The following is a 22,507-nucleotide window of genomic DNA, read 5'->3' on the forward strand; positions in this document are numbered from 1 at the left end:
GGAAGAAGTTGTGGAAACAACACAGCAGCCAGCGGAGATTCCGCTGATTTATAGAATTTTGTACCCATGGGCTGTACCCAGAGATGTCATCATAGGGTCCCCAGAGACTCCCATTGAGGAGCCCAGAAATGTAATCAGAGGGTCCCCAGAGACCCGCATGGAGGAGGAAGAGGAGAACATGAAGAGGACAGAGCAGCCAGTGGAGGAAACAGTAAGAGGAATTGAAAATAACCCTCCAGACCCTATCAGCTGGTTTTCATTCCTGACTTGCACTCCATCCTGGTTTAGATGGGCAGTCCTGATAATTTTTCTCATTCTGAAGTACATCCTGCACCAAAATTACCTGGCCAGAATGTTAGGACACTATTTGATGTTCCTGGAGCTGAGTGCATTAATTTATCTACTGATAGATATCTGGAACAGCGAGGGGACAATCTTTGAGAACATAATTCTACCCCTGCCTATAAATGCTGGTGACTGGTACCTATGGCTGGTCGCCGGACTCTGGTCAGTCTGGTCCGAGGGGTGGGTGGCCTTAGAGAACACAGTCCCACCCCTGCTTATAAATATTGTTACTGAGCATCGGTCAGAATGCTTTCTGGGGCTTATTACCATGCTGCTGGTACTGCTCCTAATATATTTCAAGCCATTCTACCGACTGTTCCAACCAACAAGTAGAAACGTTACCCCATCACCGAGTGACGTCATTCTACCAGCAAGTGATGACACCATCCCACCAACATCTGATGTCATTCTATCAGCAAGTGATGACACCATCCCACCACTGAGTGATGTAATTCTACAAGCAAGTGATGACATCATCCAACCAACAAATGAAAGTGCGGATATCACCATGGAGGAGACTGACTTTCCCATTCCCAGAGTCGCACCTCCTCGGGATTACCTCCGTGCTCGGCTACGCCATAAAATGAAGAAGCGCAAACCACATATGGTGGTCAGGCACCAAAAAAACCGGCCACTACAGAGTGACATCCTCCCACTGAGTGATGTCAGCATTCCACCAATTATAAATGCAGAGAGCACTATGGAGGAGACTGACTTTCTCATTCCCAGAGTCGCACCTCCTAGGTATAACATCCATGCTCACCTATGGTATATATCACACCAACCAACGAATAATAACATCACCCTACCAAGGAATGATCGTATCCCATCATTGAGTGATGACAACATTTCACCGCCAAGGTCTGACAAGGTCCAAGAAAAGACGATACCGAGTGTCCCTTCCAGCGTCATTCCTTCAACACCTGATAACAGCATTCCATCTATGGATAACACTAGGCCATGGAGTGATGAGATCCTACCAACCAAATCTTTGACCCCATCAATGAATTCCGACATTAGGTCGCAGAGGAGTACACTTACTGCCCATCCCAATGTCGCACGGCGTAGTAGCTCTCTCAGCTCTGCACAATTGAATTCTGGCATTAGTCAACAAAGGGCAACACTGCCTGTTGATCCCAGCGCCGAAAGTCTAAGTAATAAAACCCGTCTTCACCTACGGGAATTATTCCGGCTAGTGAAGAAGCGCAAGAAGACCAAGGAGGACTGCCAGGAGCCTTAAACCGGAATCATACTTTTCATAGCGCTCCAGCACTATGGTGTCCCAGAGCTGCTGCCAGCTTAGGCTAAGTGGCTTCCAGTTACCAATCTCCAGTGATTTAATTGGCTGGGCCAAGGTAACATCAGTTTAGCCTCGATCGATTGCACGATTGCGGGCACAATATGTTCCAGGGACACGGCCCAACCCCGATCTTGGCAAAGAGCCACGGCTACGGCCCTTTAACCATCTTTTAAAAGAGTCCTGTTTATCGGCTATTCCTCTCTCACACTAACAGAGTGTGAGGTGAGGAGAGCTGATAAGCAGCATCTCCTCACAGGGAAGACTTGTAAAGGTAATCAGGGCCCTGATCATCAGTGCCCTGATTACCATGCAGCCCCAAGAGTGCCCATCAGTGATGCCACTCTGTGCCCATCAGTGATACCACTCTGTGCCCATCAGTGACACCAGTCTGTGACCATCAGTGCCACCTATCATTGCCCATAAGTGTCACCTATTAATGCATATAAGTTATGCCAATTAGTGCTGCCTTTCAGTGCTGCCTATCGGTGCACATCAGTGCCACCTTTTATTGCCATAAGCCTTGAAGACGCAATCCCTCTAACCTGCAGACAGGTCCTCTTAAAAATCCTGAAGGGATAATCCTACTTTCCAAAGTTGGGGGCGTCTGTTGACCTTTATGGACACGTGATCAGCAAGTTTCTCAGATGCTCAGGTAAGAGACGTGGTGCTCAGGGGCAACAAGTGGGAGTCACGTTCTCTGCCCCCACCCTGCTTCGTGTTGGCAGAATGGTCAACACAAAGCGGGGTGGGGGGGTTGGGGCAGAGAGCGGAACATCAGCTTGTAGTCTCTGGACACCACATCTCTCACCTGAGCATACGAGACATTTGCTGACCAGGTGTCCACAAAGCTCAGCAGACATTTGGAAAGTGGGGACGTCCCTTCAGGATGTTTGTCAGGACCTGTCTGCAGGCTTGGGAGATTAGGTAACCAATGCTTGTGACTAAACTGGGCCTCTGGCCCAGGACTGGCCTTGTAGGTTGAAGTCTTGAAGAAAAGAAAGGAATTCTTCTTGTCTTCACAGGTGTTAGGAGTCTTCCCAGCTTAAGGCCTAGACTTGTTCTGCTGGGGCCTATGATATTTCTTTCCGCCAGTGACGTCCTTTATGAAGATGTCTAAAGAGGTATCAAAGAGACGTTCACCATCAAAATGACACCATTCTGAATGGTACCCCAAACGCGGAGTGATTTTTACCATGATAGTGACGCGACAATACGCCAGTAACGTCCTTTATGAAGCTGTCCTACAGTTGGCTTAGAGGCACCAAAGAGATGTTCACCATCAGAAGAAAACAGCAAACATTTTTTACGTCATTGCTTGACAGCAATATATACAATGTTCTCTGTATATTGTGGATCACCCCCCATCATAACTGTATATAGAATATTCTCTCATCCATCCCTAACAACAGGAGTTGTCCAAGGGTTGGGTTGGGGGAATGGAAGAGACCTTCACCATCAAAAGACATGCGCAAGAAGCGTTTTTCACATTGCTGCTCCACAGACCAACATTTCAGACAAAGAAACCTCCTCATGTTCACAGACAGGACACTCCTGCAGGAAAGAAGATGGACAACATCAAGGAACCCGGCCACGTAATAATGAAGAGCTGAAGGCATCATCTCTAAGCTCTATTGGACATCACTGATTTACCCTGCTCAGCGGGGGCGGCCTTATATAACAGAGGCCGCATACGGGCAGCACAGAGGCTTAGTGGTTAGCCTTGCAGTACTGGGGTCCTTGGTTCAAATCCAGAACAGGACGTTATCTGCATGGAGTTTGCATGTTCTCCCTGTGCTTGCGTGGGTTTCCTCCGGGTACTCCGGTTTCCTCCCACACTCCAAAGACATGCCACCTTGCGTTGATGGTGCAGTGGTAAGCATAGCTGCTTTCCAAGAAGGTGACCCGGGTTCGATTCCCGGCCAACGCAATCGCCATGATATCTGCCTCACCTAAGTGCGTTGAGTTCCCCAGGGGGAAAGCGCTATACACATAGGTGTTGAGTATATATCAAAGGTGGAATAAAATTTAAATCAAATAAAATTTAAACCAAAACTAAAAATTTAGCAAATGTGTCGTATGTTTGTATAGGTTTTAGTAAACATTATTGAATAACAGATTTCTTGCAGGGGGGTGAGATTGTTTTGTGTTCTCCTTTTCAGCCAGTAGGTGGAGCACTCGGCTCCTTTTCAGTCATTTTTTAAGCTTTCCTTCACAGCTTGGCTGAAGAAAGGCCCGCTATGTACTACATAGCTCAATAGATTAAAGGTAGAAATTTTGATTTGAATGAGTCTGAGCCGAGACTCCATCCCCTTCCTGCCGGTTCCATTCAGGTTGCTCCAATCCGGCTGTTACTGATCTTATTAACCCTTTCACGGCGCAGGGTAAAACAAATGTTAATGCCTAAGCGCAATTTTGACAAGTGTTAGTAAAACTGTACATATCATCACAACTACTTTGTGCATCCAGGTGGTATATACCACATTATTTTCAGTACAAACTGGGCTTTTATTTGATGGTAAATGGTAATGGATATCTCCTGATTTTATTTTTATTTTCAAAGGAGAACTGAACCAAAATCGCAAACGTGTTTTTTTTAATTTAGCTATATATTTCTTGTTACTACCATGACCTAAAACCAAAGAACAACTCATAATAAATTCTCCTGCTGCTGCCGATCGCAGTGATACCACACATGTATGATAGTTGATGTTTGTACCTGTAGTGCAGCCCAGAAACAATAATGCACATTTTGCAATTTTTTTTTTTGTCCTACCTAAAACACACCGATAATGATAATAAATAAAAAAAGAAAGTGTACCATGGTAGTGATTGGTGGGCATGGGGAAAGGTGGGTGTTCCTTAAAGTGATACTAAACTTTTTTTATGGAGTAAAATAAATACAATATGTGTAAATATAAGTAGAATGTACCTTTGTTTCATCTCTCAAATGCAAACTTTTTCCTGCTGTTTTCAGACTTCCTGTTCCAAGGTGGCTGGAGCTGGAGCTGACAGCTCAGTGCCAGATACCACAGTCTACCTTCAGAGGTCTAGGGGAGTCCATGGCTTGACAGATCAGGGCTGTGTTGGTGGCAAAAGGGGGACCTACTCAATATTAGGTGGGCGGCCATAAAGTTATGGCTGATTATGTATATTTCTATGGTGAATGCTTTGCTGCTCACTGACACTTTTCTGACTGATGCACACGCCTAATATACTTCATCCCATGTTCGAGCTGCGTCCATCGGTCAGTAAAGGGCCAGTGAGATCGGTTTCTTGTATTTTTAACACAAAAATATTCCATATAATATTGAAAAAGAGAGAGGAGAAGAAGGGAACAGAGCAAAGGAGGAAGATAGGAGGAGAGACAAACAGAAGAGGGAAAGAAGAAGATAGGAGGAGAGAGAGACAGAAGAGGAAGATAGGAGGAGAGAAGAACAGAAGGGGAAAGAGGAAGATAGGAGGAGAGAGGAACAGAAGGGGAAAGAGGAAGATAGGAGGAGAGAGGAACAGAAGGGGGAAAGAGGAAGATAGGAGGAGAGAGGAACAGAAGGGGAAAGAGGAAGATAGGAGGAGAGAGGAACAGAAAGGGGAAAGAGGAAGATAGGAGGAGAGAGGAACAGAAGGGGAAAGAGGAAGATAGGAGGAGAGAGGAACAGAAGGGGAAAGAGGAAGATAGGAGGAGAGAGGAACAGAAGAGAGAAAGAGGAAGATAGGAGGAGAGAGGAACAGAAAGGGGAAAGAGGAAGATAGGAGGAGAGAGGAACAGAAGGGGAAAGAGGAAGATAGGAGGAGAGAGGAACAGAAGAGGGAAAGAGGAAGATAGGAGGAGAGAGGAACAGAAGAGGGAAAGAGGAAGATAGGAGGAGAGAGGAACAGAAGGGGAAAGAGGAAGATAGGAGGAGAGAGGAACAGAAAGGGGAAAGAGGAAGATAGGAGGAGAGAGGAACAGAAGGGGAAAGAGGAAGATAGGAGGAGAGAGGAACAGAAGAGGGAAAGAGGAAGATAGGAGGAGAGAGGAACAGAAGAGGGAAAGAGGAAGATAGGAGGAGAGAGGAACAGAAGAGGGAAAGAGGAAGATAGGAGGAGAGAGGAACAGAAAGGGGAAAGAGGAAGATAGGAGGAGAGAGGAACAGAAGAGGGAAAGAGGAAGATAGGAGGAGAGAGGAACAGAAGAGAGAAAGAGGAAGATAGGAGGAGAGAGGAACAGAAGGGGAAAGAGGAAGATAGGAGGAGAGAGGAACAGAAGAGGGAAAGAGGAAGATAGGAGGAGAGAGGAACAGAAGAGGAAAGAGGAAGATAGGAGGAGAGAGGAACAGAAGAGGAAAGAGGAAGATAGGAGGAGAGAGGAACAGAAGAGGGAAAGAGGAAGATAGGAGGAGAGAGGAACAGAAGAGGGAAAGAGGAAGATAGGAGGAGAGAGGAACAGAAGGGGAAAGAGGAAGATAGGAGGAGAGAGGAACAGAAGGGGAAAGAGGAAGATAGGAGGAGAGAGGAACAGAAGAGAGAAAGAGGAAGATAGGAGGAGAGAGGAACAGAAGGGGAAAGAGGAAGATAGGAGGAGAGAGGAACAGAAGAGAGAAAGAGGAAGACAGGAGGAGAGAGGAACAGAAGAGAGAAAGAGGAAGATAGGAGGAGAGAGGAACAGAAGGGGAAAGCGGAAGATAGGAGGAGAGAGGAACAGAAGAGAGAAAGAGGAAGATAGGAGGAGAGAGGAACAGAAGAGGAAAGAGGAAGATAGGAAGAGAGACAAACAGAAGAGGGAAAGAGGAAGATAGGAGGAGAGAGGAACAGAAGGGGAAAGAGGAAGATAGGAGGAGAGAGGAACAGAAGAGGGAAAGAGGAAGATAGGAGGAGAGAGGAACAGAAGAGGGAAAGAGGAAGATAGGAGGAGAGAGGAACAGAAGGGGAAAGAGGAAGATAGGAGGAGAGAGGAACAAAAGGGGGAAAGAGGAAGACAGGAGGAGAGAGGAACAGAAGAGGGAAAGAGGAAGATAGGAGGAGAGAGGAACAGAAGAGGAAGATAGGAGGAGAGAGGAACAAAAGGGGGAAAGAGGAAGACAGGAGGAGAGAGGAACAGAAGAGGGAAAGAGGAAGATAGGAGGAGAGAGGAACAGAAGGGGGAAAGAGGAAGATAGGAAGAGAGAGGAACAGAAGAGGGAAAGAGGAAGATAGGAGGAGAGAGGAACAGAAAGAGGAAGATAGGAGGAGAGAGGAACAGAAGGGGAAAGAGGAAGATAGGAGGAGAGAGGAACAGAAGAGGAAGATAGGAGGAGAGAGGAACAGAAGAGGAAAGAGGAAGATAGGAGGAGAGAGGAACAGAAGAGGAAAGAGGAAGATAGGAGGAGAGAGGAACAGAAGAGGAAAGAGGAAGATAGGAGGAGAGAGGAACATAGAAGGGGAAAGAGGAAGATAGGAGGAGAGAGGAACATAGAAGGGGAAAGAGGAAGATAGGAGGAGAGAGGAACAGAAGAGGAAAGAGGAAGATAGGAGGAGAGAGGAACAGAAGGGGAAAGAGAAACATTGGAGGAGAGTGGAACAGAAGGGGAAAGAGGAAGATAGGAGGAGAGAGGAACAGAAGGGGAAAGAGGAAGATAGGAGGAGAGAGGAACAGAAGGGAGAAGAAGAAGATAGGAGGAGAGAGGAACAGAAGAGGAAAGAGGAAGATAGGAGGAGAGAGGAACAGAAGGGGAAAGAGGAAGATAGGAGGAGAGAGGAACAGAAGAGGAAAGAGGAAGATAGGAGGAGAGAGGAACAGAAGAGGAAAGAGGAAGATAGGAGGAGAGAGGAACAGAAGGGGAAAGAGAAACATAGGAGGAGAGTGGAACAGAAGGGGAAAGAGGAAGATAGGAGGAGAGAGGAACAGAAGGGGAAAGAGGAAGATAGGAGGAGAGAGGAACAGAAGGGGAAAGAGGAAGATAGGAGGAGAGAGGAACAGAAGGGAGAAGAAGAAGATAGGAGGAGAGAGGAACAGAAGGGGAAAGAGGAAGATAGGAGGAGAGAGGAACAGAAGAGGAAAGAGGAAGATAGGAGGATAGAGGAACATAGAAGAGGTTGGGAATATAAGCAAAAAGAGGAAGAGAGAGGGAGAAGAAAGCCGAGTGAATGGCTAAAGAATTAAAACAAAAAAATAAAGAGAGAGAAGCCAAAAATTAGAGCAGAAGGAGAAAGAATTAACCACTTGCCGTCTGAGTACCGTAGTACTGCTGCGGCAAAGTGGCTCGTTATCGTCTGACGGCGTAGTACTACGTCGTCAGACACTCCCATTTCTCGGCGGCATGCGCGCGCCGCCGGAGGCTCGCTCCCGCTGTATTCAGTCACAGCGGGAGTCGGGCCAGGGGAGGAGCAGCGGCGATCGCCGCTGCTCATCCCCGATCGTCGGGGATCTAGTGTGGAGATCCGCCTGCTTGTGTAAACACAAGCGGGCGGATCTCCCAAGTGACAGGCAGGGTCAGATTGCAGGGTTCAGCATAGCTGAACCCTGGATCTGTCCTTGTATCACACAGTCACCTCCCCCCACACACGTCAGTAAGCACCAGGCATACATTAACCCCTCCCTCTCCAATAAAATTAACCCCTTCCCTGCCAGTGTCATTTTTACAGTAACAGTCCATATATATAGCACTGATTACTGCAGTAATGTCACTGGTACCCCCAAAAGTGTCAGTCAAGGGTCCGATCTGTCCGCCACAATGTCGCAGTCCCGCAAACAAAATCGCAGATCGCCGCCATTACGCGTTAAAAAAACCCCACCAAAAATGACAGAAATCTTTCCCTTTGTTAGTAAACGCAATAACTTTTGCGCAAACCAATCAATACGCTTATTGTGATTTTTTTTACCAAACATAGGTAGCAGAAAACAAATTGGCCAAAAATTTAACAAAATGTTGATTTTTACATTTTTTTGGGGGGGAATTTCATATAAAAAAATGTGAAAAATATTGTTGTTTTTTCAAAATTTACGCTCTTTTTTTGTTTATAGCGCAAAAAGTAAAAATCGCACAGGTGATCAAATACCACCAAAAGAAAGCTCTGTTTGTGGAAAAAAAAGGATGAAAATTTCGTTTGGATATGGCGTCGCACAACCGCGCAATTGTCAGTTAAAGTCGCACAGCGCCGAATCGCAAAAAGTGGCCCAGACGTAAGACAGCAAAATCCTCTGGTGGTAAAGTGGTTAAACCTGTAGTTCCATTCTTCTATTTGGCCATACAAGTCCTTTGTGGTCTCTAAAGACTTCATATTTGAATGTAGAAGGTATACGGTCCCATTTGTGAAGGAAAAATGTAACTTATCTTTGATCTTATCCAGACAATTCCTTTTCTTCAGTGACAGGAGCAATAAAGTGGGCATTTCTATTCCATGCCTTGATTAACCACTTAAGCCCCGGAGGATTTGGCTGCTCAATGACCAGGCCCTATTTTGCGATGCGGCACTGCGTGATTTTAACGGACAATTGCGCGGTCGTGCGACGCTGTACCCAAACTAAATTGATGTCCTTTTTTTCCCACAAACAGAGCTTTCTTTTGGTGGTATTTGATCACCTCTGCGATTTTTATTTTTTGCCCTATAAACAAAAAAAGAGCGACAATTCTGAAAAAATAACATTTTAACATTTTTTTTATATGAAATTCTCAAAAAAAAATGTAAAAATCAAAATTTAACATTTTAGGCCAATTTGTTTTTTGCTACATATTTTTGGTAAAAAAAAAAAAAAATTTGCAATAAGCGTATTTTGATTGGTTTGCGCAAAAGTTATTGCATTTACTAACTAAGGGAAAGATTTATGTCATTTTTTATTGTTTTTTTTTTTTTTACTAGTAATGGCAGCGATCTGCAATTTTTTTTTGCGGGACTCCTACATTGCGGCGGACAGATCGGACCCCTGACATTTTTGGGGGTACAAGTGACATTACTACAGTAATCAGTGCTATAAATCTGCACTGTTACTGTAAAAATGACACTGGCAGGGAAGAGGTTAACTGTACTGGTGATCAAGGGGTTAAATGTGTCCCTAGAGGCGTGATTCTAATTGTCAGGGGGCGTGGCTTGTGAAGTAATCACAGAGACATACGATCCTACATAGCAGGATCACTTAGCCTCTGTAATCACTTCAGGGAGAATGACAGACGGCTGTGTTTACATCAGCCGTCTGTCCTCTCTCAGCTGCGGGAGATCGCGAGTGGCCGGCGGCCATCGGAGCCGCCGGTCACGCGCACTGGCTCCCAGGTTGACGAGCGGGGGCACGCCGGTGCACGCTCGCCCCCTAGACTCTCCTGAGCGAGCAGCGTAATATTACGTCACTTTGCCCAGGAGTGGCTGCCTGCCGCAGTAAAACTGCGGCGGGCGGTTGTTATGTGGTTAAACAGTAAAGAATATAGATCCTCATTGTGCCACATCCAACATAAATTTGGAATCAAAATTTTTAAAATATAAAAAAAAAAAAAAAAAGAAAGAAAAAAATACCAAGATCAAGGTTTGATGTAGGTCAGTAGTTGCGTCAAGTAAAGGTAAAAGATCAGGGCCAGTATAATTGGGGAGGATTTTATTTTACGTCCACAGAAATTTGTCCCTACTAAACTTATGAAGAAACCATTTGGTCATGTTTGATCCCTAGAATGAAGGTCCCCAATCCCCCACGGATGACTTCCAGTCAGGCCCGGACTGGAAAAAAACAATTAGAAGGCCCGGGCATTTTAGACTGTGCAGATCACATAACAGTGTCCTCTGCCCCCTCATACCCCACAGTACTGTTCTGTACCCCCCACTGCAGTGTCCTCTGTCCCCTTTACATCACCCCCCACTGTAGTGTCCTCTGTCCCCTTTACATCACCCCCTCTGTAGTGTCCTCTGCCCCCTTTACATCACCCCCCACTGCAGTGTCCTCTGCCTCCCCAGTCCCAGAAGTAGTGTCCTCTGTCCATTTCTTATCACATTCTCTGCCTCCCCCCTCCTTGCCTACATGGTCTCTTCTATCCCGTTTACATCACCCCCCCACTATAGTGTCCTCTCCCCCCTTTACATCAATTGCCCCCCCCCAACTGTAGTGTCCTCCGCTCCCCTCCCCCCCAAAGCAGCATCCTCTGACCCACCTCCGGAAGATTTACCTCTTTCATGACCAGGCTACTTTTTGCAACACAGCACTGTGTTAGGTTAAATATTTGCGCGGTTATGCAACGCTGTAACCCAAAAAAATTTACAGTATCTCCCACAAAAGTGAGTACACCCCTCACATTTTTGTAAATATTTTATTCTATCTTTTCATGTGACAACACTGAAGAAATGACACTTTGCTACAATGTAAAGTAGTGAGTGTACAGCTTGTATAACAGTGTAAATTTACTGTCCCCTCAAAATAACTCAACACACAGCCATTAATGGCTAAACCGCTGGCAACAAAAGTGAGCACACTCCTAAGTGACAATGTCCAAATTGGGCCCAAAGTGTCAATATTTTGTGTGGCCACCATTATTTTCCAGCACTGCCTTAACCCTCTTGGGCATGGAGTTCACCAGAGCTTCACAGGTTGCCACTGGAGTCCTCTTCCCCTCCTCCATGATGACATCACAGAGCTGGTGGATGTTAGAGACCTTGCGCTCCTCCACCTTCTGTTTGAGGATGCCCCACAGATGCTCAATAGGGTTTAGGTCTGGAGACATGCTTGGCCAGTCCATCACCTTTACCCTCAGCTTCTTTAGTAAGGCAGTGGTCATCTTGGAGGTGTGTTTGGGGTCGTTATGTTGGAATACTGCCCTGCGGCCCAGTCTCCGAAGGGAGGGGATCATGCTCTGCTTCAGTATGTCACAGTACATGTTGGCATTCATGGTTCCCTCAATGAACTGTAGCTCCCCAGTGCCGGCAGCACTCTATATTGGTGATCTATATTGGTCAGGGGCGTAACTACAGGGGTTGCAGGGTTTGCAATTGCTACCGGGCCCCATGCTCCAGGGGGCCCGGTAGCAAACCAGTTGGTGAACTTCCAGGATCTCAGAGGTCACACTTGCGACCGGGCCCTGGCATTGCACCACTGTGGGGAGGCCCCAAGATTGCAGGAAGGGGGCCCACTGCAGAACTTGTGAAAGGATACTGCTGCGGGACCGTAATAAAAGGCCATGCAACGAGAGTAAAGAGCCCCAGGATTAGTGGGAAGAGCCCCGGGCTTGAAGGGAAGGGCCCCCGGCCAGGGGTCTGGGGGGCCCTTCATGGTTTCTTGCAGCGGGGCCCTGAAGGTTCTAGTTACGCCTCTGATATTGGTGATATCCTTGGAGAAAGTTTATGTCTTACTAGCCGTCTGGTGACACAGGGGCTAAGTGTGAGGTGAGAGGCTAATGAGACTGGGTGGAGGATTATCAGCACATTGAAGAGCACTGAATGTTTATATCTTGTGCATGCTTCACCATAATTTGCACCTGTGGACTGCTCTCCTCGATATCATCTTCATAATCCATATTTGATAGCACTGCACTTTTTGTTATATATTTGACTGTAGGCAAGACACACTTGTCTTTGTACTCCTCACTCGGTTGCCGCCACACACGCTTGACCACCATCTGAACCAAATAAGTTTATCTTGGTCTCATCAGACCACAGGACATGGTTCCAGTAATCCATGTCCTTAGTCTGCTTTTCTTCAGCAAACTGTTTTCAGTCTTTCTTGTGCATCATCTTTAGAAGAGGCTTCCTTCTGGGACGACAGCCATACAGACCAATTTGATGCAGTGTGCGGCGTATGGTCTGAGCACTGACAGGCTGATCCCCCCACCCCTTCAACGTCTGCAGCAATGCTGGCAGCACTCATACGTCTATTTCCCAAAGACAACCTCTGGATATGACGCTGAGCACGTGCAATCAACTTCTTTGGTCGACCATGGCGAGGCCTGTTCTGAGTGGAACCTGTCCGGTTAAAACGCTGTATGGTCTTGGCCACCTTGCTGCAGCTCTTCTTATAGCCTAGGCCATCTTTATGTAGAGCAACAATTTTTTTTCAGATCCTCAGAGAGTTCTTTGCCAGGAGGTGTCATGTTGGAACTTCCAGTGACCAATATGAGAGAGTGAGAGCGATAACACCAAATTTAACACACCCGCTCCCCATTCACACCTGAGACCTTGTAACACTAATGAGTCATGTGACACAGGGGAGGGAAAATGGCTAATTGGGCCCAATTTGGACATTTTCACTTAGGGGTGTACTCACTTTTGTTGCCAGCGGTTTAGACATGAATGGCTGTGTGTTGAGTTATTTTGAGGGGACAGCAAATTTACACTGTTATACAAGCTGTACACTCACTACTTTACATTGTAGCAAAGTGTCAATGATCTAATATGGACTCTTCCGCTTCAATAATAGGGTCAGAGGTCACCTGAAGTCAGATGCTTGCCGCCTTGCCAATTGCCTGACCTCACACAGGGGTAGATTAAGAAACTGGAGCACTAAGAATCTGGTGCAGCTGTGTATGGTAGCCAATCAGCTTCTGCTTGATCAATTAAGCTTTGGCAATAAAACCTGGAAGATGATTGGTTTCTATGCAGAACTGCACCAGATTTTGCACTCTCCAGGTTTGGTGAATAACCACCTTAGTGGGGGGGGGGGGGGGGGGGGGCAACCGTCTTCATATTGATGGCCGTGGATTGAGAATGGGATGTTCAAAATGCTCATATAGGTAAAAACAGGGTTTTTTTTTTAAAGTGGGAATATGGGGGAACGCAGTTCCAGCACTGAATATATGTAATTGCAAGGGGTGTGGGGTGTCCTGGAAGGTCTATTTATGCTGGTTGCTGGGCGATCTATTGTCACTGGTGGGGATCAGATTTTGTGTGATGGATCTATTATTGCTGGGAGGGTTTATGTTTTTTGAGAGGGATCTACTGTTTAAGGAGGGGGTCTATTGTTGCGGGCTACTGGGTGATCTGTTGTTTGCTTGGGGGGTCTAATGTTGGTGGAGGTGGATCTTTTGTTGTTGGGGTGCCATTTTGTTGTGGGTGGTCCATTGTTGCTATGTATGGGGGGTCTTTTGTTTTGTGAGGCATCTATTGTTGCTAGGGTGAGGTCCATTGTTGGTAAGGGAGTTTATTGGTGTGTGATGGATCTATGGTTGCTGAGGTGGGGTCTATTGTTGCTGGGAGATTTATTGTTGCTGGCTCCAGGGGATCTATTTTACGGTTTTTCTTGTTACTAGATAAGAACAAATCCCATAAAAATTATTTAGCACCACAAAATATTAGGGGTAGTACTGGAAGGTGGATAGGGGGTGGAACCAAAGGACGGTGCTCAGAGGTGGGTAGGGGGCAGAGACAAGGGGGGACTGCGGGGGGTAATTACTGCAACTACTCTGAGAAAAAAAGCCCTGGGTGTAATGTTCGGGTGTTTACAACCTTTTGGCCACACAGTGGAAATTCTGAATAAAAAAAAAAGAAGTATAAATAAAAGTGCAAATAAAGACAAACTGATTTTTTTTTTTTTTTACCAGTTTTATTATAAAACAAAATCTTAACATTCTATAAAAGGTGTGCAACATATATGAACATCAGAATTGTATTGTATAGTGGAACCTGGCCATAGAGAAAGGCAGGATAGTTACCGAGGACTGCAGTCTCTCCTCACTGGATTGGCTGCTCTGCTGTGCTGCATTTAATATTGAAACATCAAAAAAAGGCGATCGCTGAAACGGCTGGAGAAGGACGAAATTTAAGCGCTCACTCCAAATAAAAGTGCGTTACGAAAAAGATCTGCATTGTTCTCAAGGAAAGTATTCGACTTTTATAAATCGGAAATAAACTTCATAAATGAACCCTTCGGCATGCCAAACTAACGGGCTCATTTTATGGCAGCAAAAACTGGGAGGAGATCCGGTCAAGTGACCAAAGTCACATGCCTGGCTTTCCTCCAATCACAGCACTCTTCCTGCTATATGGAGCAGAAAGAACTGTGTGGGGCATTGCCAGCTACATCCCACAGCCTGATATTTATGAATGGGATGGGGCGTGGTGTGAAAAATGAAGAGCGAATAGCGAGATCTCATCTACGATTTGTCACCAAAGCCTAAAAATTGTTGGGACTCGATGTACCGGCTGGATTAACACCTAGATGTGTCCACTACAAAGTGCAATATCCGTGCAATGCCGATTACTCTGACTGGCACCCCACACTGTACACACCAACCCTTCAGCCCAGTGATCTCCAAACTTCTGCCCATTACTTGCTTTTATCCGACCCCTGGGGCACTATTTCATCTACGGATACCAACAATGGGGCACACTCCCCGCCCCCCCCCCCCACTGACACCAGCGATGGGGCACAATTTCCCCCGACACCAGCGATGGGGCACAATTCCCCCCCCCCCCCCAACACCAATGATGGGGCACAATTCCCCCCCACTGACACCAAAAAAGGGGCACAACTCCTCCCACAAATACCAGTGACGGGACACAAGAGAAAGAACTCCTCTGGCAGATCCTGTGTCTCTCAATGCAGCTGCAGAAAGGTTCGTCTCTGCCACCTCCCGTCTCAGCAGTTGGCAGCAGAGAGGACAGAACTCCCCTGCCAGATCCTGTGTCTCTCTATGTAGCTGCTTGTGTCGGCCACCCTCCCGTCTCTGGGGAGGGAAGTTTGCTCTGGACGTCTAGTCTTACAGATACGCCTGGCCCCAGCAAATTCTAGTCTCCCTATTGCTCCCCCAGGTGGTGGGTGGCCTCACTGTTAAAGCTCAGCTTTTTCAGGAAACCTGTATGTTTTAGCTGCCTGCACCAACTGACCACCCGGACACGAGGCTTTGATTCGCGATAAGCTCCACTATGTATTTTTCCATCCTATACAGGATGTGAGTTAACCAGGTTGGTGACAAGTTTATGTTAAACGCAAATCTTCTATAGTAGGGGTCTCCAAACGTTCTAAAGCAAAGGGCCAGCTTACGGTTCTTCAGACTGTATAGGGGCCAGACTCTGGCCAGTGGGAGCCTTCACAGCCCTCCTTCCCTCAGCTGTGCAAATCAAGTATTTCTGGAGTTTGCTTTATTTAATGAAAATTCTCTGCACCCCCTGTGCCTAGGTGAATGACGTGCACTTTGCTCGCTGTGCTTTCTGGGATATGTGCGTCACACATCCCAGAAGGCATAGTCCTTCATTGAAAAAGGAGATGGGGGCGGGGTTGGACAGGGCATCAGCTGACCCCAGAAGAGCCGGTGTTCCGTGAAAAAAACATACCCGTGAGAAAACCATACCCTCGTCACTTCCGGTGCTCCTACGGAGGGTATGTATTTCTCACGGTAGTTAAACTTGCGGCGCTTACATTAAAACACCTCCTCTGCAACATAAATCATCTCCGCTCCTTCCCCTGTCACTTCCCTCATCTCCGGTAATAAATATAAAAGCGGATCACGGAGCCGCGATCGCCGTCATTTACATCTCATACACCCGCCACCGCTTTTATATTTATTACCGGTGATGAGGGAGGTTACAGCGATAGCAGAGGAGATGATTTATGTTGCAGCCGAAGTGTTTTAATGTACCCGCCGCAAGTATAACATTAGACACAGTGCCGTGAGAATTTCATGCCCACCGAGCATGCGCACTTGTCACATTCTTTCATGTTCAATTAGGTATCCGGGGCTCGGAGCATGCGCACTGCTGCGCTGCTCAGCTGTTTCAGACCGGAAGTGACGAGGGTATGGTTTCTTCACGGGGTATGGTTTTTTTAACGTTACATCGGCAGCTTCATGACGATGTCACTGAAGAAGAAGCGAATCTCAGCAGGACGATGCTGAAACCGCTGGGTGGATGAATAACGTAAATGTTTACTACCCAAAACCAGGTAATCAGGGGTTAAAAAGAAGGGAGAGGGGGGTATCAGCATTAATGAACAAAGTTAGGCTGCTAGGGGGTTTTCCCTATTCAGCCCTCTGGTCATTCCTTTGGAAATTAAAGACCAACCTCTGGGTTTAGATTCCTTCCGCTTATTTTTTTATAACTTTTTTTACACATTTTCTTGTGAGTCCAAGGCAAGCCCTTGATGCCCTCTGGGCTAAAAGGAAGTGGGTTGAATGAAGCTGGGTTAAGAGGACCGACCCCTGAACAGGTGACAGTCCAGGAAAGGAGGTGAATCCTGCTGAGGACGGTTTCTTTTACCCAAGCTTGGGGTTTAATGTAGCACCTGGTGACCGGGTCACTGGCTCTCAAGTAGATTCTAAAAATATACTGGGAAGGAATCTACTTCAAAAAAGGAAAAAGTAAATTCACTAGCAGAGCCCTCTCCCTATCTGGGTGTGTCCAACAGCCCCCACCTCCCTAGATAACCTTTTATGTAGCTGCCAGAGAGCAGCGAAGGGGAATACTATAGAGCAGGGGTCCCCCAACCCCAGGGCTGTGGACTGTTGCTGGTCCGTGGCCTGCTGGGAGCTGGGGCATGGCGGGGGTTGGCAGCGGGTAGAGTAAATGAGCACAACCTGCACTGACACCCACCAAAGGACACCCGCAACCCTTCTCTTAGCACCACTACTCTCCTCCCTCTCTGTGGTCAGGAAGAACAAGAAAAGGAGGTAAGAGAGCCGGGTGAGGAATAGGATCTCCTAGTGCACTGGTGAGGCCCGTGTGCTGCCCCCCCCCCCCTACATAACTACACCGAGGTGGCAAGCCCCATCCCCAACACACCCCGCCCCTCCCCCCAAGGTGACAGGTCATATGTGGAGGGGGTTTACTTCTGTGCAGCTGGTTCCTTGTGCCTGGCAGGTTTGGAACCACTGCTATAGAGTGTCACCTGGGTGACAGCTCAGTCTGCTGAAATCACATCCAAGATGGCCACACCCAGCAGTAGATTGAGGTCTTTTGGATGTCTACATGGAGGAGGCTTTCACAGGTTAATAGCATGCATACATTTAATGCACATATAATCCTATGGGATGATTTATGTTTAAATTATCTAGTGGCAAAGTCACCAAGTCAAGCAAGCCAACGACTGTTCAATTTTATTTCATTCCATGAACCACAGGTGGGGGGGTGCATGAAAAAGCTGAACCGTTGTCACCAGAGCATGTGATATGCTGCAGCTTTTCCCAGCCCTCCACCTGGACATTGCTGATCTGTAATACAGGTAAAATCAAGGTACTTATGTTAATATTTTCTAAGTGTTTGCTCTATAATAATCCTGGACGGGACTCCTATCTGGCTTTAGGATTATTCCATCTTCTATTGACCCCACTCTGTTGTGCTATATAGATGCATAGAATAAAGTGTCAACACTTGCTCTTTGGAAAACTACTAAGAAAACAAAAAAAAAAACAGATGGGAAAATTCAGGTACTTCCACTGATTTAAAAAAATACATTTAATAAATTTAATGAATACAGATCTGCATTAGTTGGAGTTGCTTTAATACCTGCTTCTGGAGCTCAGCTATCAGCACTTTGTCCTGTTTTTATGTTTGTGGATTAGGGCTAACATGGTTGACAGCACGCACCCCCCCCCCCCCCCAACCACTACAGTTATTCGACCATGCTGTTTTGAAGAAGAATTGATGAGATGTAATTGATAGCGGTTTCAGCACCAGACGCCTGTCCAAGGCCATTGCAGCCACAACACATGCACAGGGAGGGGGAGTATCACAGTAAGGGGGGGAGCGTGTCACACTGGAGGTGATGGAAGCAAGTCATCTCAGTAAGCTCCACAATAAACATGTGGTCAATAAACAGAGGGGGTGTGTCACACTGGAGGTGATGGAATCAAGATTGCGCTCCACGATAAACATGGAGGGGGAGTGTCACAGTGCAGGTGATGGAAGCAAGTGCGCTCAGTCTGAGCTTTGCAACAAACATGCTGTCAACATGGAGGGGACGTGTCACAATGGAGAGCATGAAGGAAAGTCTGCTCAGTCTGAGATCCCAAACATGCTCTCAAACATGGAGGGGGCATGTCACAGCAGAGCCGGGCAGAATAAATCACAGTCTGAGCTCCACAATAAACATGCGGTCAAACAAGGAGGGGACTTCACAGAAGAGCGGAGGTATGTCACAGTGGAGGTGATGGAAGCAAGTGCGCTCACTCTGAGCTCCGAACAAACATGCTTTCAAACATGGAGGGGGCGTGTCACAGAAGTGGGGGGGGGGGGTGTCACAGTGGAGGTGATGAAAGCAAGTCCACTCAGTATGAGATCTACAATAAACGTGCTGTCAAACATGGAGTGAACAGGTCACAGCAGAGGGCGCCAAATTAACTCACCTTGGTCTGAGCTCGACAACAAGTGCTGTCAACATGGAGAGGGGCGTGTCAAAGCAGAGTGGGGGTGTGTTCTGGGGGGGGGCGTCACAGCAGAGCAGGCAGAAATAACTCATCTTGGTCTGAGCTCCACAATAAGTATGAAGTCAATAAGTCATGCAGGAGCAGCAAACTGTTGGCATCAACAGCAAAGCCCACAAATTGGGCTTCTGTCAGGGGAGGAGCTGCCAAACAGCAATGGAAGAGAAAAATCAAAGGATTTACTAGACAGTGTTTCAACATGTCAACCTTCAGGTATCTCAATATGAATCTATGAGCCCAGAAACTGACTTTTCATTGCTCATGAGAGGACTTCTTTAAGTATTATAAATTCTGAACACTGGGAAGTGCAAATAGGAAATTATGTATCTTTGCAAAACAGACCCCCCCTTGTGGTCTCTCCTGCAAACACTTTATTTTTTTTTATTTATTTTTTTTTTAAACAAAAGTGGAATTTCCCTTTAAGCACTTATAAAGCTTATGGAGCAACATGAAAAAAATGCATAAACCTCATATGAAATGCACAGAGCGCCGTGTTGATAACTATACCACAATGAGACGTGTAAACTGAACAGGAAAAGGCAGGTTTAAAGCACTTTTTTTAACCATTATTTTTAAAATGAAGCATGCTTGATCAAAGCTTGCAAAAAGAAACCTGAACATAATATACAAAAAAAAAAAAAAAACACAATGGTAAACAGTCTGTATGTACAAAGATTATCCTACAGTTACATTTACAGAATCGTTACTTTGCTGCTTTTTAGAATTCCTCCATCAGATTCTATGCAACCCTACTATCCGCCTTGAGATGTGCTACATCGTTCATCTTCCCTGGGGGAGGGGAATTGGGGTTCCCTCTTTGGAAAAAAAAAAAAAAAAACAGATCACGGTGCCTTTGTGCACAAATGACGCATGTTTTAGGAGCTCTTTAAATCAAAACAATTATTAAATGAGAAGTCCGTCAAATACATAATCCATAACGACGCAGAAAAAGAAACCCGACGCGGATCCTTCAATATCACACCTAGGAGCACAGAACTCCCCCCATGCAAAGGAACAAAGAGCATCATGGAGAAGACTTTAGACAATTTAAAAACTTTTTTTTTTTTTTTTTTTTGCTTTTTCTTAGTATTAAAGAACTGAATCATGTTGTAGTTATGCATAAGAGTTGTTCAAAGATCCGGCTGAGCGAAACTTGGAATCTTCCATGTTTGACAAAATCTGTGAACAAATCCGGACAAGTTTTTTTTTTTTTTTTTTTTTTTTTGCAGAAAAAACAATTTAAAGGCTTCTTCCAAGAATAAGAATATCTTTAGGAAATCCTTCCATTTTGGCAATTTCAAAGCAGCCGAGCTTGCTGTAAAAGTCCAGGATTCTTTTGTCGTCTGGTCGGACTTCGCAAAAAGCACCGCGGGATCCTGAGACCAGAGGGTGAAAGAAATAAAACGCATTAGGCACGGGTACATTTTTTTTTTTTTTTTTACATTTTTTTCTGCCTGGAAATTGCTACAGTGATTATGAATAAATGGATTTTTGTAAGATCTTACCGTAAAATCCTTTTCTCTTAGCTCATTGACAGACGTAGTCCTCGGTGATACACCACCTTCGGGTTATGTTGCCTCCACAGGAGCAGGACTAGACAGGAAATTAAAAAGCTCTGGCCACACCCTAGGGGCAGTCCCAGAGGGTATATCCTCTCTCTCTCTGCCTCAGCAAATCAGTTATGTGAAAAAGCAGTCTTTAGAGATTTAACCCAACCCAACTCAAAAAACAGAGGGGCGGGGACTACGTCTGTCAATGAGCTAAGAGAAAAGGATTTTACGGTAAGATCTTACAAAAATCCATTTTTCTCTAGCGCTCATTGACAGACGTAGTCCTCGGTGATACACCACCTTCGGGACGTCCCAGAGCAGTATCACAACTGAGGGGTGGGAAAATGAAATCAAATCCCAATCTAGAAGGCCCAACCGGTGCCAACTAGAAGTTTACAATGCTCATCCTTAATGATGAGACTCAACAAAAAAGAGAAAAAAATTTTTTTTTTTTTTTTTTTTTTTTTCCAAACAGAAAAAAACCCTCGAGGTAGACCACCGGTCTCCTCAAATTGCGGCCTGCAAAACCTTGCGGCCAAATGAGGCATCCGCCGATGCCGTCACATCAATTTTATAGAATTTTGTAAAGGTATGTACCGACGACCAGGTGGCCGCCTTACATACCTGGACCACTGACGCCTGATGGCGAAAGGCCCAGGAAGTACTGAGCGCTCGAGTGGAGTGCGCCCTAACAGGGAACGGAGGACTCTGACCCTTAATAGAATAAGCCTGTACCACCGTCTGTCTAATCCATTTGGCAATGGTCGCGGCAGATGCAGGCAAACCCTTTCTGGGGCCATCCGTGATCACAAAAAGTGAATCCGTCTTACGGAATGATTCCGTAGCTTTCAGGTATACCCTGATTGCCCGAACCACATCTAAGGAATGCAACGCATGTTCCCGATGATGCTTGGGCTGAGGACACAAGGAAGGTAGTACAATATCTTCATTCAGATGAAATTCTGAAACCACCTTAGGAAGAAAAGATGGCTTAGGATGAAGTACTACCTTATCCCTATGAATCACTAGGTATGGGGACTGGCATGATAATGCAGCCAGTTCTGACACCCTGCGAGCAGAAGTAATAGCCACCAGGAAGGCCACCTTCTGGGATAAAGTAAGCAAGGGAATCTCCCTGATGTTTTCAAAGGGAGGTTTCTGTAGAACCGACAAAACCAAATTAAGATCCCAGGGCGGTAAGGGCGCGCGGACTGGAGGAGCCAGGTGCCGCACCCCCTGGATGAAATTCCGCACCAAGGACTTGGTAGCTAAAGGTTTCTGAAAGAAGATTGCTAATGCTGAAACTTGACCCTTGATGGTGCTCAAGGCTAGCTTCTGCTCAACCCCTTGTTGCAAAAAGGCCAATATTCGAGTCACCGAATAGGTACGTGGAAGAAATCCTAAAGATTCGCACCACGCAATATAAGTCTTCCATGTGTGATAATAGACCTTGCTGGAAGTCGCTTTCCTTGCTTTAATAAGGGTAGGAATGACTGAAGCTGACAAACCTCTGTCCTTCAGTACTTGGGTCTCAATGGCCAAGCCATTAAACCCAGCGACTGTAAAGCATGATGGTAAATTGGTCCTTGAGACCACAGACACTCCCTGAGACGAAGTTCCCACGGAACGTTTGCGACTAGCATGTTCAAGTCGGCCAGGCCGGCTTGAGGAGGCCAGCCTAGAATTTCTAGGACCACTGGCGCTGATAGAATCTGAACCAGGCGTCCCTAGAGGTATCTGGCCCCGACCATCCGAGAAAGTCTGGTCGTTTTCTGTTCCCACTCATTTATCAGATACCTGATTGTTATCAGGAAGGGTGATCTTTTCTGGTTGAACCTCAGGGACCGAAGTCACCCGACTAGAGGCTACTTGGCCTATCTGGTCAACCAGATCCGATTCCTGTGAGGTATAGGGACTAATCTTAGGAAAAGGTAAAGGAAAAGATCTATTCAGGGAACGGTAACTACCGCTTCCTGTAGTACTTAAATGTTGGAAGGGAAGAATCACACCGGTAGTAGTGGTTGATGCTCGATCTA

The 22,507-nt window shown here is 46.2% G+C and overlaps 1 protein-coding gene across 2 annotated transcripts in view; it reads right to left on the reverse strand.

Moving 5' to 3' along the window:
• OGA (O-GlcNAcase) overlaps positions 1-22,507 on the reverse strand; it is a gene marked incomplete at its 3' end in the record, with an annotated part of 175,635 nt that overhangs the window by 16,819 nt on the left and 136,309 nt on the right. The window contains exon 16 of one of the 2 annotated variants that reach the window (XM_082268361.1): positions 19,544-20,297. The exons of the other annotated variant lie outside the window; for it this stretch is intronic. Within the exon in view, the coding sequence (XP_082124487.1) occupies positions 20,161-20,297 (137 nt within the window). Of the gene's footprint in view, positions 1-19,543; positions 20,298-22,507 lie in introns of those variants that run through there. 2 annotated transcript variants of the gene reach the window in all.

The sequence above is a fragment of the Pelophylax lessonae genome, assembly GCF_965119305.1.
Source record: "Pelophylax lessonae genome assembly, chromosome: 9".
Classification (NCBI taxonomy): Eukaryota; Metazoa; Chordata; class Amphibia; order Anura; family Ranidae; genus Pelophylax; species Pelophylax lessonae.